The 16,452-nt window shown below is 39.3% G+C and overlaps 1 protein-coding gene across 7 annotated transcripts in view; it reads left to right on the plus strand.

Moving 5' to 3' along the window:
* The window catches only part of GABRB2 (gamma-aminobutyric acid type A receptor subunit beta2), a 175,277-nt gene extending 165,181 nt beyond the window's left edge, over positions 1 to 10,096 (plus strand). For 6 of the 7 annotated variants that reach the window (XM_087760067.1, XM_087760063.1, XM_087760068.1 and 3 more), the window contains exons 11-12: positions 248 to 298; positions 3,904 to 10,096. In XM_087760067.1, the coding sequence (XP_087616193.1) occupies positions 248 to 298; positions 3,904 to 4,251 (399 nt within the window). In that variant the 3' untranslated portion in view covers positions 4,252 to 10,096. The remainder of the gene's footprint in view (positions 1 to 247; positions 299 to 3,903) is intronic. The other variant, XM_087760069.1, reaches the window with a different exon arrangement.
* Positions 10,097 to 16,452: the final 6,356 nt, after the last annotated feature.

Below are 16,452 nucleotides of genomic sequence, written 5' to 3' on the forward strand. Positions count from 1 at the left end.
TTCCTTGGTCAAGTGACCAGCTGGAAAAAATACATTTACATCACAAAGTTATGTTACCGTGAGGAGCAGGGCAAGGCAGTAATAGCACCTCTGAAGCCAGAATATACTTATGCTAATTGTTGGCTTAGAGGTCCCTGTATCTTTTAATTAGTTGTCCTGTTATTACCCTAGAGTGCTTTAATTTTAAATGAAAGATAATAGCTGCCTTATCTCTAAGGAAACTGGTCTTGATTTTATTAACTTACAGGACAGAAGAATAATTGGCACATATCATTGTCCAGAAATGTATTCAACAAAGGTATCTTTCATTGTTTTCTAATGTTTTTATCCTCAGAGACTTAAAATTCAGGTCCTGACCACTTGTGGTCATTAAAGATCCCATGGCACTTTTTTGTAGTGTGGTCATCTCAACCCCAAGCATCTGGCCCAATATCGATTGATGTAACTGTTGTGCTTACCTAACACCCCCCCCCGCCCCATAGTTCTAATTGGCTACAGCATTCTCCATTTCCTCAACTAAAACACGGTGCGTTGGCCCGCACTGTCAGTCACCACATTACGCCAGAGAGGTGACTGCGCTTCACTGGGAAGTGAAGTTCTTCTTTCTAAAGCTTGGAAAGCGCTTTGGGATCCTTTTGAATGGGCAGTGCTGTGTACAATAACCGTAGTTCATTATCATGCTCTCCCAGGCTTCACTTAGTTACAAAAGCATGTTTTATTTAGAGTTGGGCGAACCTGCTTGGTGGAAATAACGCTCCCAGCTCTCTCTAACCTGACAAGGAACCTTTTGTCAAAGGTTGAAAAGTTAGGTTAATTCCTTTCTGGGTTTGTTGGTGGTGGTGGTTGGTTCTTTCTTTCTTTTATTTTCATGTTCATTGGTACTTCTGGATTGGAACTCTGGGAGTTGTTCAGATTGGGAATTCAAAACACCATGAAACATGTGGTTCTTGTTATGGTCAAGCCACTGTGCCAGGTGCAGGAGGGTCAAATTAGCGTTTGAGAAGCACCTGAGCTTTGTGGTGCTTAGCTGGCTATTCTAACACTTGAAGGTTCGCCCATCACTAATTTTTACTATATTTTGCATTACTTCTGAAAAATTCTTGGAATATTGAAAAGTGCTGTGCTCCAACTCTGATACCAGTGCGATATGCGCAGAAGAAGACGCTTTGCCCTAGAATATAGTTTAGAATATTGCTAAATGTTTTTTCTGCCCAACGTCACTAATCTTACTACCTACTGCCAAAATCACCAGGTATCTGCAGCAGTTTGCTGTGTTAAGAAAGTTACTGAAATGGGAACAGAAGCGACAAAAGAATCAAAGCAAGAAGTTAACTGAAGGAGCGATACCATGTCGATAAAACATGTCTATATCTAACGTTAGTAGACTGAAGTAACTTTTCTTGCATTTGTGTTGCATAGAAAGTATGAGTGTGTAAAGAGCACTCAAATTTCTAATATCATTGCAGATCAAAAGGATAAAATGCTGAAAGTAGATTCATCCTAAGAAGATTTAAGATGTGAACAAATTTGTTGGCGCTAGAATCTTTCCAAAGATAGTATCTTAGAATGCACAGTGTGGAGGTGAAAATAAGCCAGGCTCTGAGCTAAGGGGTAAACCATTGCATTAGTGGACGTTAGGTGAAACTTCCCCTGATTGGAACTAAACTTTCTGTTCTTTTCTTACGGCTACGTGAAACTCGGGAAAATGTAATTCCCAAGTGGCTTTGCACCTCTCTTGTAAGATATTTGCCCTATTTGTTTTTAGACATTTTGGGGATCAATGAATGCCAAGTGCCTATAATTGCTTTTATTTTCAGGATACTGAAAGTCGTCTTATTTGTCAGAGATGTGATAACAAAAACGACAACCAATTTGTCTTACCCCCAAAATCCTATAAGAATTTTCTAAATAACTGCACTCGTTGTAAGAAAATGTTTGCAAGCTCTCTTGAGAAGTTTCATACATCTGTTTGAAAGCTTTTGCGTACGTTTGCTTTTGTTTGTATTACAATAGCAGAATACTCTTTATGCCTTAGTTTTGTCTAAGGCAGGTGAGAACTGATTGGATGGCCTTGCTGGCCAGAACACAGTGTTTCCTCACCATGCTCAATATCATGCTACAGAGTTCTTAGAGGGATTTTTCCTGAGTTCCAGCTCAACTTTCCTAGTGCTTCTCCAAAAAGATTGATTTCCCTAACACGCTAGAAAATTCAAAGATTTTGTATGGCTTTGATGGAAGGCAAGCAAAAATAGATGATTTTTTGGCTACTTCATATCAAGTCATTACATTGAATCTAAAACTAAAATATAATGAAACTAGAGGGGTGCAAACTCACATAGACTGGGGGAAAAAAAAAGAGAGAGGGAAATCTGGCATCTCAGTGATGCCAATTTTTGTGCACCACTTGAACAGATGTAATCACTCAAATGGCAGTGTTTCAGTAGGTCCAATGTACTTCTGTGAGTATCCAGCTTCCCAGCTCATACTGTGCAGTGGCTGCTACTAAAAGGAACTGTTTTCAACCCAGTTCTCTCACCGTGTCATGTGAAATATTACATACTGGGTTTTTTTTTTTTAGTAATAGCAAATATATGGTGCTATACAGGGTAGTGCAGCGAGGTACCTGCTGCTGACTGCTGGCTTCTCAGTATTGCAGAACAGACTAATGCCATGTCATTGTTTAGAAACCCACAAAAGTCACAGTTAGTGCACCTTCAATAATAATCATAGTATATATTATGTACATTATAAATGAATAATGTGGACGAGTTATTCTTAAGGGAGCTCTGAGACAGTTTCATCTCTCATTTGCCCTGGAGTATATCTGCACTATCATCACTAAGTCAGTGTACTTAATTAGCTGCTCATTAGCTATTATTGCTTTTAAAGTATTTTTATTTAATTATACTCTGTAATCACACAATTCAAAATATATACTTAGAGGGAAGGCCGAGGAGAATTAGAACTTCCTAAATAACCTTATACTCGTTTTCTATAAATGGATTATTTTGAAGTTCTCCTACCATACTTCAGATTTACTCCAGATTGCCTAAGAGAAGAATTTAGGTCCTCATCTCTGAAATCCTCTTAATTGTCTAAGGGGTTTTTTTACAACATTGCATTAATATTTTTTTCACCGAACTGCCTTTAAAAAATCTATAGTAGCTGAAACTACCCATTGAAACAACTGTTCAATGGACATTTGATGTGATTACACTCTGTATATGTTTTTCCTTGCTCTAAATTGCAGATCTCTGCTATGCCAGCGTTCAGGTCTCCCCAGCATGCGCTATATTGATGAAATTCATTAGCACTGGGGAATGGAGTTTCCACATAGGTATCGCTGGACTATGTCAGTGCCTTTCCCCAGGTAGCCAGCAGTCCTGTGTGGAATATAGGGACTGAAAATTTGCATTCTCTTGTGCAGTGCTCTGGGCCTCGTCTTATAGAGGCAGAGCGACCTTGTGAATACCTGAAGTTTCTGTCAGAGCAGCAGCTTTCATTTTAAAGAAGCAAAACCAAAACAAAGCAGACCCTTTTCCCTTTGATTTCCCTCCAAACCCCCCCAGAAGTACAACATTTGCCCCAGATACCGTACCCAGTAGCAGAATCCCACTTTCAGGAGCTGAGCATGTACTCTGTTTCCAGGTATTGCTTCTGCTCACTGAACATGGGGCCTAGGGAAATACCATTTATTCTATGATACTATACTGGCCTTGTTGTTCCTTGAGTTCACAAATAAACGACACCAAATACAGTTACGGCTATGCTTAAAGTCTTTTAGACAGGCCGACATCCAGTGAATTAGTAATGTTAGATCTAGCCCTTGTCAGCATGGCTTCAGTTTGCAACTGCCTGAGCTTCCTTCCTCTCCTGCTAAATCTGCTTTCTCGTTTTTTACAGATGGATCCACATGAAAATATTTTGTTGAGCACACTCGAAATTAAAAACGAGATGGCTGCCTCCGAGGCTGTGATGGGGCTTGGGGACCCTAGAAGCACTATGCTGGCCTATGACACTTCAAGCATCCAGTACCGGAAAGCTGGCTTACCCAGGCACAGCTTTGGTCGCAACGCCCTGGAGCGACACGTGGCACAGAAGAAAAGTAGGCTACGGAGACGTGCATCTCAACTGAAAATCACCATTCCTGACTTGACTGATGTAAATGCCATAGATCGATGGTCGCGCATATTCTTCCCTGTTGTTTTTTCCTTTTTCAATATTGTCTATTGGCTTTACTATGTGAACTAAGAAACAAAGCCACACAGGAAGCAAGAACTGGATTTCTCTTCAAATCGGTTGTACAGCCAAAAGTGGGACTTAGAAAAATTCTATTCAGGACAAAAAGTTACTTTAAAACACCTTAGTTGCTGGCCCACTCTCTGGTCTGTTTTTATAATGTTTTCGTTTTATCTGCTAAATCGTAAAGATGTTAAGTTGCAGTACGGACGTATCCCCTTATCAAAATATAAGTGCATTTTGAGCGTGAAGGCAAATTGGATTTTGACAATCACTTCTGTCTCGTTGTCCCTTGCTCTCTTTTTTTTTTTCTTCTTCCTTTTTTTTAATGGCTATTTGAGTTTAGTGATACAAATTATAGAGCGGCATTTGAGAAACAAGTTCTAGTTTCAACAGCAGTATGTACCATTCCCAGGGAAACTGCATATCCAAGGCACGAATCTACACTTAAGAGAGTGTGCTAAGTTGTTATCATGCTTATGAAACATATACACTGTACCTTTTAAATGTGTAAACTTGAAAACAAGTAGTGCCTATCATCTTTCCAAGATGATGATGGTCAGAGGTTTCCCAACCGTGTTCAGGTATTTCTGGTACTTATTGAAAGAACTAAACCTTTGACTGGTAATCTTAGGGTTGGGTGTTTGCACAGAAGCCGAAGCAAAAAGCACTAGTTTTATTTGGATTTTAAAGAGAGAACATATGCTCACAATCACAATGACTGTAGTTGTGATCAACAGAAGAATGTAGCAATGGGATAAAAATGCATCCGTTCCGAAGGGGTAGATATGCTCCTGTTTTCTGTCGGGGAAAGGAAATCAGCTGTCCAAAGTGCCAAAATCAGCTGGCCACATAGTAATTCTCTAGGTGGCTGAAGGAAAGCAATGGTGCCCTGCCTTTCTAAGGTAGGGAGAGCTAGAGAGCAATTACAAAATATGGGGCCAAGGAGAGGGAAGGCTACATATATGTAAAAGGATGTATGTGTGTGTGTATACACACACACACACACGCACACACTGTGGAAATGAATGTTGTCAGTGATAGCACATACCTTAGTCTGAAATACTCACGTGGAGCTGTGTGATTTCTTCCAAGTTTGCAATCTTTCCAGTGTTGTGCTTGCCCCTCTTGTTATGCTTAACATCCAGTTTGATTAAAGGTATCGTACCTCCTTCAGCAGTGCAGATCCGAGCATGTGTACTTCAGTACAAAAGATACTGACAGGGTACCTTCTCACTCTGGATTATGCAATACCGTTTCATTTTTTATTTTGTTTTCCTTAATGCACTGTTTTAAAGGGAAAAAATTGGTAGCCATCACTTTAAGAGTTTAATTACACTCTTGAATGGTTCCTGCTTTAGGGTGATTGCCATTGAAAAACTAGCAAATTTCAGTTTTGCTTTAGGAAACTGTTTGAAAAATAGGTTTTGGGGTTGTTTTTTTTTTTTTTCACTCCATAGAGCTTTACTCTTCTAGGGAAAATAGAGTAGACAAAAAGTAGAATTTTTTAGGCAGTTTGCCATTTAGTCCATTGTGGAACCTTTTTCTGTAGTGAAAAAAAAAAAAAAATTGCAAGAACTGTATAAGAAGTATAAATTCCTGATGGCTTTCACTAAATCAGATCCCCAATATTGTTTGACACAAAGTATTTCATGAAGCAGAAGCCACATCTGTTGTATCTATGCTACCTCTCACCTGTGTACAAATTTCTGAAAGAAACTAGAATTCAAGTATCTTCCTAATAGCAAAGGAATTTTTTCAGGCAGATACTTTTTCCGCATTTAAGTATTCCTTTGGCAATACTTTAAGATAGTTCTTAAGAAGATTTTTCATAAAAGATTTTCTTTGATTTTTTTGTTCTTGCTTTAAATGAGAAATTTTCTTACAAGTTTCTGTGGGTTTTTTTCCCCATTTGACAGTGAATGACAGCGATAGGAGGAAAACAGTTCTGGGAACTAATAGGCCAATTTTCTGACTTTGTTTTGAGCATAGCATATGCTTATTTCTGCTTCAAATGGGAGAGAGTAGTTTTCAGCCTGAAATGGGATTTGCCAGGCATACACACCACCTCTTGTTTCCAAGGGAGCTGTGGGTACGTTCATGTACTGCCTCCAGGTTCAGACTCTGCAAGATGTAGAGACAGGCTTTCATCATGTGATTAACTTTCCAAGTCAAAACGTTGCTTTTTGTTCACATAATATCTGACTGCATTTCGTGCATAACGCAATAAGCTTTGTAGATGCATTTGGAATTTCAGCTGATAGGTATGAATCATGTTGGAATTTCTTCCCAGTTCTAAGAAAAGGAGCCACGTCAAAATTCAATATTTCTCTTCAAAGTCTGTTCTTTAAAAATGGTATTAATTATCATAAATAAAAGCAGTCCTATAGTATTCTTCTGTACAAGCTTTTCTTTCATTTCACAAATTGCTGCCAACTCCTTTTTTATTTCACAGAAGCATAGTGTGAATACAGGGAGCTCACAGCCTGTTTGTGGTTGATACGCATCAAATATGAAACCTTACAGAGAACATGTTGACTCTCTGCATTGGTTGACTGCGTCAGCTATAATGAAAACCACAGAAACTGAACCCTAGAACTGCACGTTCATTTCGCTGAAGTTACAGTACAAGCCATAATGCTCTCTGATGTTGCTGTTCAGAGAGTGAAAGAAAATGTCTGGTTTCTGCTCAGGTGTCACTAGGAAAGATGTATTATGTGGGGGGAAGGAGCACTCTCGCTTTTACTATGTCCTTCTGGCTATTAATGTGATGTATAAAATTAGTGAAAGAGAAGGATTCTATCATTTTGTACTAAGGCTTAACACTGTGATACAAAAAGACGGGGGTGAGAAAGACTGGCGAGGCACTGTCAAGGGAAAAGTATAACTCGAGCCCAAGGTGAGCACTTACTCCTCTTCTGAGATACTTGAGTGAAAGTGCGAAATTACGCCAACAGAGATGAGAGATGGGGTTTGCTATGTGCGCTGCCCTCCAGGGTAAACTAGAATAAATCTGCTTTTAGTTTAGAACTGACCGAAAATGAATATTCTAGATCCTTTTAATCGTGTTAATTGTTGTTAGTTTCAATAAGCAAAATATCAAAGTTAATAATTTAGATAAACCTTGTAATATACTTGTAGTTGCGCATTTTATTGTTAGACATGATAGCCAGCAATTAAGGTGTTTTTCATCTTTGTGAAATTCATGGGCAAATTATGACTATAACATGGCACAGTTTTAATGAAATCTTTGAGATCAATCTGTAAATACATACTGTACATGACTGCTAGTAAGTATGATACACATTTTCAGAATTGAAAATTCATGCAACATGTTTCTGTGTTTGCATAAGGAATGTTATGTTTCTATCCTATCGCAGTTTAATGACTGGGAAGAAAGACTCAAGCAATGACATTGTGACCATTTCTTTTCTCATTCCCGGGGAGGAAAACAGAGTCTTTGATAACAGCATGTCGCAGAGTTCTTCAGAGTGTTTTTACATTCTAATACAGAGGACATAAAATCCGTAAGGGACAAAAGCACAATGCATAGAGAAAACGAGTGGCGGTCTTACACCCGGGGAACAAATCCTATTTATTTCAGACAAATATGCATTAAAATTAAAGCTCAATTAATTTTCACTATAATTATTAGACTGTGTTCCAATTCTATACTATAACACAGTACTGAACAGATGTTAAACATTATCCAGCTGTATGTGCATATGAACATATACCTAAATGTCTATATGGACATATATGCGTATATATACACGTACTGAGTATATATATATATGCACACACATTCATATGTTGGCGTGTTAAAGGAATAAGCTAATAATAGTTTTGTTTCTACCATCAACCAGTGTATGAATATATTTTTCAGAAAAAAAGATTAATGTATTTAAAAAAAACCAACTTACTATACAGGGTAACTGGGCATTTCTATATCAGCAGGTCAGTGCTTATAATTCGTATGGAACGTTGCACCCTTTGACATGATGATAGTACTGTACCTCCTAGCATCTGAAATTAGACTAGTCCTCACATTGCTTGCCTATTTCTTCTCTCTCTTTTTATAACAGCATTGTCCACTAGTAAGTTTTCAAAACCAACGAATTCCTTAGGGAACCGAGAAAAAAAGGCAAAAACATTAACTATTTCTAGAGAATAATCTAGGGTGGGATGGCCAGGGTACAATACTATATCAGTAGTGATCATAACATTTTGCTATGTGTACATAGAACATACAATGTGAGCAACCATAACTTAAGCTGAACGTGTGTAAATATTATCAGATTTCTTAAACATTTTTAACTTCTAATTTGTACTTTATGGTAAGGCAAAAAGTTAATTCTACTTATGGTTTAGGTTAATGTGTCCTAAAATTATGTAAATAATTAAATAAGCTGTAAATGAACAGTTTAGTGTTTAGTGACTTTTTTTTACTAAGTACAATAATTGCAGTGCTCTAGCAGAGTAATTTAAACACCCTTTTGCATAAACAGATTTGGATTCCAGATACTAAAAAAGTACAGAAAGTACTGCAGCGTAAAACAGCCGTTGCGGCAATGTTGCCGCTAGCACAATCGATTCTTTTGTATGGTTAAAGCGTTCAGGCAGGAGAAGACGGTAGCTCGGCACTCAGTACTCAGAGTAGTATAAACAAATAGGGCCTGGTTTTCACTTACAACGAGGCACCTTTATGTTGCTCCGGTGAGTGGAGAGGTGAAGGAATCCAGGGTAAGTGAGCATTCAGCTGTTGGCGATTTCATTACAGAAAGCCTGCATATTGCGTCTGTCTGTTTCTGAAATCTGTATCTCTTATGGTACCTAATAGTAGGCATATATTTTTCTTTAAAAAAAAAAAAAAAAAAAAAGGATGTTTGGCTGTCGTTAGATAGCGTAGTCCCCCAAAGCCAAAGAATCTTCACTCCAGAAATTGTTTAAAAGGGAAATCTAATAAGTCACTGCTTAACACCAAAGGTAAAGCTTAATAAAATGCACTAGGAACTTTGTCTAAATTTTTAAGAAGCAAATGGAATGTTGATCAAAAATACTGCCCTATTCCACTTTGTAAAAATAGTAATAATTTAAATATCCATTAATATAAAATTGAAATAGATCATCTCTACAAGAATATGCAACACTAACATTTCATAGGTATAAAATTATTTTCTTTGTAAGTGCTTTGACAAAAAATGAAACTTAAACGATGAAAAAATCTCACCTCTACTTTCATACGAAGGGTTGTATTTTTTTAATGTTTTTCAGACATGAGGTCATCTATTCCAATTTGATAACATTTTCTATGTTACTGTCATTTGACAGATACTCACCAGGCTGTGTTGTTCATGGTCTGTCCTGTTACTTTCAGTTGAAGACAAAAAGAGCATTTGAAACATGATTAATTCTAACAAGCTGACTATGATTTGACTTCTATCACGTTTTTATTTGCATGGGTGTTTAAATGGTTCTGTTAGTACTGTCTTTGCACAGTTCTGATTTTTCTTTTTTTACTTAGTACTATTTACTTCATAATGTAGTAATCATCAGCCTTACTAATGACCTTGTAGCCTTTCTTATATGCACATAATGCACATTTTCCAATGGCTAGAAAATGCAAAATACTAGTGGATATCATTGCATCAGATCTTCATGTCTTTCTCAAAAGGACTGCTAACCTCTGGGTTATATGAGGTAGTAAAACGATGATTGTAAATGAGTAGCACATAAGAGATATTTTCTTGAATTTAAAATTATTGCAGCCAGTTTCAGCATGTAAATATATAATAATGTTGGCTAGTGTGTAATTCTTGAACTAAAAAAAATATAAATAAAGAAAACCTAAAAGATGTATACGTAGTTGTGTTATGTTGGGCTGGCTCTTTTCTCAGAGCTGCAGAAGATTACGGTTCTCACCTGAAGTGGGTATCTCTGGGTTTGGGCCGCAGTAGGACACCAGAAGTTGGGCACCGAGGCATCTGAACCGTAGGCCTAATCTGCGAAGGGGTAGCCACACCACAGTGTTAGTTTGCCTGCACAGCAGTCGGGGCAGTTGAGCATCGGGGGAATACGAGCAGCGTACAGCGAGGTGCTCAGTGCTAGGCAGTAAGAAAACGTTGAGATGAAGGGTACACCTGAAAAGTCTCAGAGGTTCCGTACCTCCTGCTCGGAGTTCACGCTTGCGGCTCTGTTACTGACGGTAAGTTGCTGTCGCCCTCCTCACAGCAAGGCGGGAGGAGCTGCTGCGGTGCGCCCGCTCCTCCCTCACACAGACCCGGGCTCTCAAGATGGCGACCACCGGCTTCTCCCGCTTCATGCTCGCGCCCGTTGTGCTCCGCCCGCCCGCGCCACGCGCACCCCGCGGCAGGCGCAGCAGCCAATGAGGCGCCTGGGCTCGGGGAAGCTTCTGGATCATGACCAAATATGGCTGAAGCGCGGGTCCGACCCCCCCCCCCCGGGTATAAATAGTCGCGACCGGGCCGCAGCTGCGGGGCGCCTGAGGAGGCTCCGCGGGGCTGAGGCGCCGCCGCGCTGCCTCGCCTCCCTTCCGTGGGCGATCTTCTCCGGGGTGTCCTCGCGTCAGCCCGCGCCGCCCCGGTGAGCGACCGCGCCCCCGGGCACCCGCGGGAGGGAGAGCTTCCCCTTCAGGAGCGAGGGAGCGTGCGCGCGCCTCGGGTCTTTGTTGCCCCGTGCGCGGCCGTGCGGCGGCAGCGCCCTGCCCGCCTGGCGCCTCGGCCCCGCTCTGCCTCCGGCGTTACCGGGCGTTGGCTGCCTTCGGTTTGCCCCTGTTCGTCGTCGGGTTCTGTTGTGCGGCCTCGGTGGTTTTGTGCAAGAAAGGCGTTCGAGGCTGCCCTTGGTTTCGGTTGTTCTTGGCGTACCTCCGTGGCAGCAGTAGGATGGTGCTGCCTTTTACAGAAAAAGGTCTAAAGAGTCTTAAGTTTGTGTATATTTGACTTAACACGTGGAAGACCCAAGTTCCATTCTTTCCTCTTCCTACTTAACATCTAACAGGAGAGATCCCTGGATGACCAAATTACTGACCCTTTCAGGATGGTAGATCCAGCAGATTTTACTGTTGATTCTGTTGCATCAAGAGCAATTCAAGATTAACAGACCAGGAGGAGAGTGCAGTCAGGCATGGTCATGAGAGGTGTCTGTATTGCTGTACTCCATCTGCTCACTGGTTTGTGCAGAACTTCATTGGCAGTAGCAGGGACCAGAAGCTGGGTCTCTTCTTGTGCTCCTAAGATGCAAAGTGTCACCTAATACAGTTCTGTTCTCGCTGTCCTAGTAGATCTCGAGCATTAAATAGACTTCAGAAGTAGACTTCTTTGCTCTGCTGAGGGAACAGTTGATGTTTCTTAGTTTCTCTTGTTCTGTGCCAGCCCAGCTCTAACAAAAAGGAATTCATAGTTGTGTTTCCAACCCCCAGGTATCACTACGTGGGGGAGATGGCAGGGTATTTATTGGTAGCCTTAGCTGCACACACCTGCAGGTTCTGTTGCAACTTGATTCTTTGGTTGATACAACTGGGGGGGAGCAGATGGAGCACCAGAAAAGAGGACAAATGGCCGTCAGACAAAAGGCTGCCAAAGGCTAAAACTGCCAAATGCTCATTTTTGTCTGGAAATGCAGACAGCAGTTGGTAATTCCTTTTGAAGTTATCCACCTGGCTACTCTCTGTTCCCAGCCCCACAACAGCGCTGCTTTAATGAGTGACCTGTTCTGTCTCACCTTTCTGCGGATAACGAGCACCAGTTCTGCAGAGAAAGAGCAGATTGGAGATGGGAGGACCCGCGAGTCTTGCGTCTGGTACTGAGGTGAGGAGCTGCTGGTTGCAGGATGCTGGCTCTGTATCAGGAGACATAGAACATGAGAAGTAAAATATTCCAGACTGTTAAGGAAAACTCAAGTATGACTTAATCTCTTCACTGTTTAAAATATATCACATCATCCTCTGAAGCTTCTGAACAGTAGATCGAAGTTCTCAAAAAAAGACTAAAATGTCAGCACAGTTGCTTTGTTACAAGTGATGTGCTGTTGGCCCTTATTTTCAGAGATTATTACAAGCTAGAAAGCAAAGTATTTCAGCTTTAAGACTGGCTTGTGATTTTAGGGTCTAAAAATATTTACACTCGTTGGTGAGTATCATTTCCAAATCAAACTAGAGCAAGTTGCCTACCTACCTTTTCACTTGTCTGTATCTGTAAGTGCATTTAATGTTATCACATCCTAATAGGTGTTACAAATCCACTGGCACAAAAGTAAGACCAGTGCTGCAGAGTATTTGAATCATTTATTCCCTTTATGCTATTCTGAGCTTTAGCACTTACTTTATGACTTGTGTAACATGGCCTCTCCTTCATTCAATTTACTTGACTGGAAATTAGAAACATTAATATTGGCTTCCTATTGGTAAATTTTACTGTTGAATATATATATTGAGAATCCAAAATTAACAAAACATGTCAGAAATTATTTAATATCACAGTTCTCAATTTATAAAAGGAAAATCAATATTTTAAAGAACAAAATTACGCATCTGTCATACTGAACAGCTGTGAAAGAATCAAATAATGGGAACTGGCTTCTAACACACTTTAACTGTTGCATATTAAATAAATGTAACATTAACAATTACATAGCAAGTATGTTCACTAATGCAAATTCTTTGGTTATCAAAATTAATGACCAGCACGACATTATTAATTCGTAATGCTTGTTATTCTTGAAGGGTATTTGGAGCGACTGATTTATTATGATGCTCATATGAGTCTAGGCAAGCAATAAATTAAAAAAAAAATTATGGTTATGTCCAGAAATGGGGGTTGGGTATTCAGGTGATGTAAATTGCTTATATAACTGGAGATATACTTGTCTTGACTGAGGCTCTGGCCCAGGTAGGTTTGTGTGTGTGTGTGTGTGTGGTGTTTCTTGTTTTAATTTCAGGGCAAAACTTTTGAATGCATCTTATTCTTGGAACAGAAGTATTTTTTCCCTCTTTTCTGACAGATTGTCAGAGCTGACATACTGCATTCATTTTGGCACTCTAATGGCTAAGGGCATGCTTCCAGCTGGGACCACTTTTTTTTAAACTTTCTCTGTTTTAGCAAGAATATAGCCAAGGAAACAAAAATCTTCGGGAAGTTCTGGGTCTTCAGTTGACTTAGGTTCCCTTACAAATGCTGTAAAAACTAAATCATGTAAACTGTGCACATTTTCAGTTTTGGTGCTGTTTATTTTTCAAATGGTACTTGAGTAGAGATACATGAATATCTAAGAATATGCGTGGTCACACGTACATTTGTAAGCCTGGTTGATATGTCTAAAGACTGATGCTTTTTAAGCCTACGTCAAATTGGTCTGTGGCCTTTGAGATCTCCATGTTAAATGTTTCCAAAGACCTTTTCTGAAGAGTCTGATTGATATATCAGTCTTTAATCTTCAACTTTTTGTTGAAATTTTATGGCGTTGATGTTCGAAGGTACTGCAAAGAGAGATCACAGGCAGGCACAGGAGTACAGTGTCACACAGGTTACAGGGGATGAAGTCCTGTCATACACTCTTGGACAGCAGCAAAAACGGCAAGATGTGCAGTGATAACCCCACAGCACAAAAGCTCATTTGGTCATGCAAGCATCAGTGCAGCTCCGTTATTGAGGATAGTATTTCCCCTTCCATGTCATGCAAAGAGATTGTTTCTTCAGGTGAGAGGACATTGACAGGAGAAGGAATGTTGATAATAAACAGACTGAAGCTTACGCATCAGGACAGCAAGATTAAGCTGCCAGATTGCAGACAAATTGAATTGTTCTTGCTGTTCTGTATTTTACGCTATGAGAGATTGAGACTTTTTATTGTTGTTGTTGTTAGTCACCATTCAAAACATATCTGAAGTAGAAATATATGCCAAACAGACAGGAAAAAAAAATCACTGGAAAGTAAAACAAAAAAAAAGAAAAAAAAAAAAAAAACCCAGCATGGGGAAATTCAGCTAATACCTTCCAAGCAGCAGCAAAGCATCATCTGCATTGCCTAATTTATTTTCTTTTCTTTCCTCCCACTCACAGCCTACTTTAAAATTAGAAGGGGTTAAGACTGTAGGAAGGACAAATTTCTTCTTCCCTCTACCCACCTTAATTTTAATGTTTTCTTTCTCACACAAGTTTGGAAACTTAGCGTGAAGACCTTGGCTAATTCCAGTGAATCATACAAACCTTAATTGGTTTTGGAAGGGTCTCCAGATCTCTGTAAGAAAGGTTAAGCATTATTTATTTGCCTTCATTACTACCCAAAGTGATATGATTACTGAACAGATTTGACATTCAATCTAATTAAGAATGAGAGAAAGAGGAAAAGAAAGCCTTTATATGAGATCCAAACAAAAATTTACAAAAGGAAGAAACAGAAAAATTGAAAGGACAGGTGGATGAAAAGTAAAGGATGTTTTCTCACTCATGCTGTAAGATTTTAAAGTAAATGCAAGCAGCTTTTCTGGCATAGCATGTTTCTCTGTCTTTTAGCTGCAGCCTAGCCATCCATCGCCTGGTTTTCCTATTTAAGATTGCTTACAGGGGAGCCATGTGAGGTAATATCACCTGCTGTTGATGAAAGGAAAGGATGTCCAGCATAAGTCTGTACTTCTTCCCTAGGCGCGTATTTTATATCTGACAAGGCTTGAAAACAAATACCAAATCCTGCTGCCTTTACTCAGGTGAGCAGGCTCAGGCCCAAAGGGTTTCACAAGGTGTTATGCACCTTGTTGAAAAAGAAGCATTTCCATTTGCTGGGCACGCCCTGAAAAATGTTTGAGAGTTAAACAATGGAGGAGGGGAGAAGATCTTTCTCCCTTAATGACTGAGATAACAAGACAAACCTGGTAGGCTGCAAATGCAAACGTTTTGCTTAGATTTTACAAGCACTTATCCATGTTGCTGAACTGGAAACTACATCGTATGCAAAATCTGTGCAGTACTGAGAAGAGAGTTGGCTTTGCTCATTTGTGCCAGAATTAAAGTGAATTATTTAATTCTAATGAAATAGAGTGATACGGACATTGGAAAATATAAAAAGTCATATTGTAATGCCCCTGCATCATTCTTCTTTAGCAGAAAGAGATGCAGAATGCCTCTTGCTAGTTTCTGTGTTTGAGATCCATCTCTGAAAGAGGAGAGGAATCATGGGCTGGTACTTTTCTAGCTTAAAAGCACACGGTAAGCATGTCTTTGTCAGTAATTCATAATGCATAAAGTAATAGATGAGTTTTTTGTTTCATTAACAAAATATCTAAATTTGACCTTTCCAGATACTACTTTGATTTTTGAAGACACTAAATGATTTTCTCCTATGTTCTTTATATCCCCGTTGATAGTTGGGCTGCTCAATTGTGACTGCATGGACAAAACACATTTTGGGTTTTTTACTATTAGATGAGTCTAGCACTATCAAAAATATGTATGGAAAAAATATATGCATTGTGGGTATTTACTCATGAAAACACGGGATTTGTTTTATGTGGATATTCTATACTATTATAAACTCTTGCAATATATTTGGATTTAAATGTGTATAAAATATTTGTTTAAAGAAAATTTTCAAAAAACAAAATTGTATTTTCCACAACAGAAAAGGGATGTTATCATGTTCATACGTTATTTAACATGTTGGGTTTTTTTAAAATGCTATTTTAATGTCGTACTGGAAATGATATGTGAGTTTTTTTTTTTTCTTTTTTCTTCCCCTGGGAGATTTCATTCTTCCTTTCAACTAAAATATTTTTCATTTTTCATGTCAAATGTTGGGGGTTGAGTTAAAAATTTGTTTTGTGTTTTTTTTTTTTTTCCATCAAGATGTCTAGAAAAATAAAATCTAAACACATTAGCTCAGCAGTCAGCTTACCTCTGAAATACTTAGATTTGGCAGGATGAGGAATCAGGATAGTAGGAAAGGACAAGAAAACTCTAGCAATGATTTGACATATTTTTAGACTTTCAAAGTTTACGTGCTTTGATCGTACAAAGTTGCTGATTCATTATATACAACTTACAATTGATTTAGCTGATGTTTTATTTAAAAGCTTAAAATTCATACGTGAGACCTGCTGAAGGTATAGCTCTGAGATGTGGTACAGCATGAGTCCTGGGTTCCTGCGTGGTGATCTCTCTGCAGACTTGGCCTCCTCAACTCTGCTTGCTGCAACAGGTAGGA

Source organism: Nipponia nippon, unplaced genomic scaffold (genome assembly GCF_047370975.1).
Source record: "Nipponia nippon isolate SJK-2023a ecotype South Korea unplaced genomic scaffold, ASM4737097v1 scaffold_21, whole genome shotgun sequence".
NCBI classification, from domain to species: Eukaryota; Metazoa; Chordata; class Aves; order Pelecaniformes; family Threskiornithidae; genus Nipponia; species Nipponia nippon.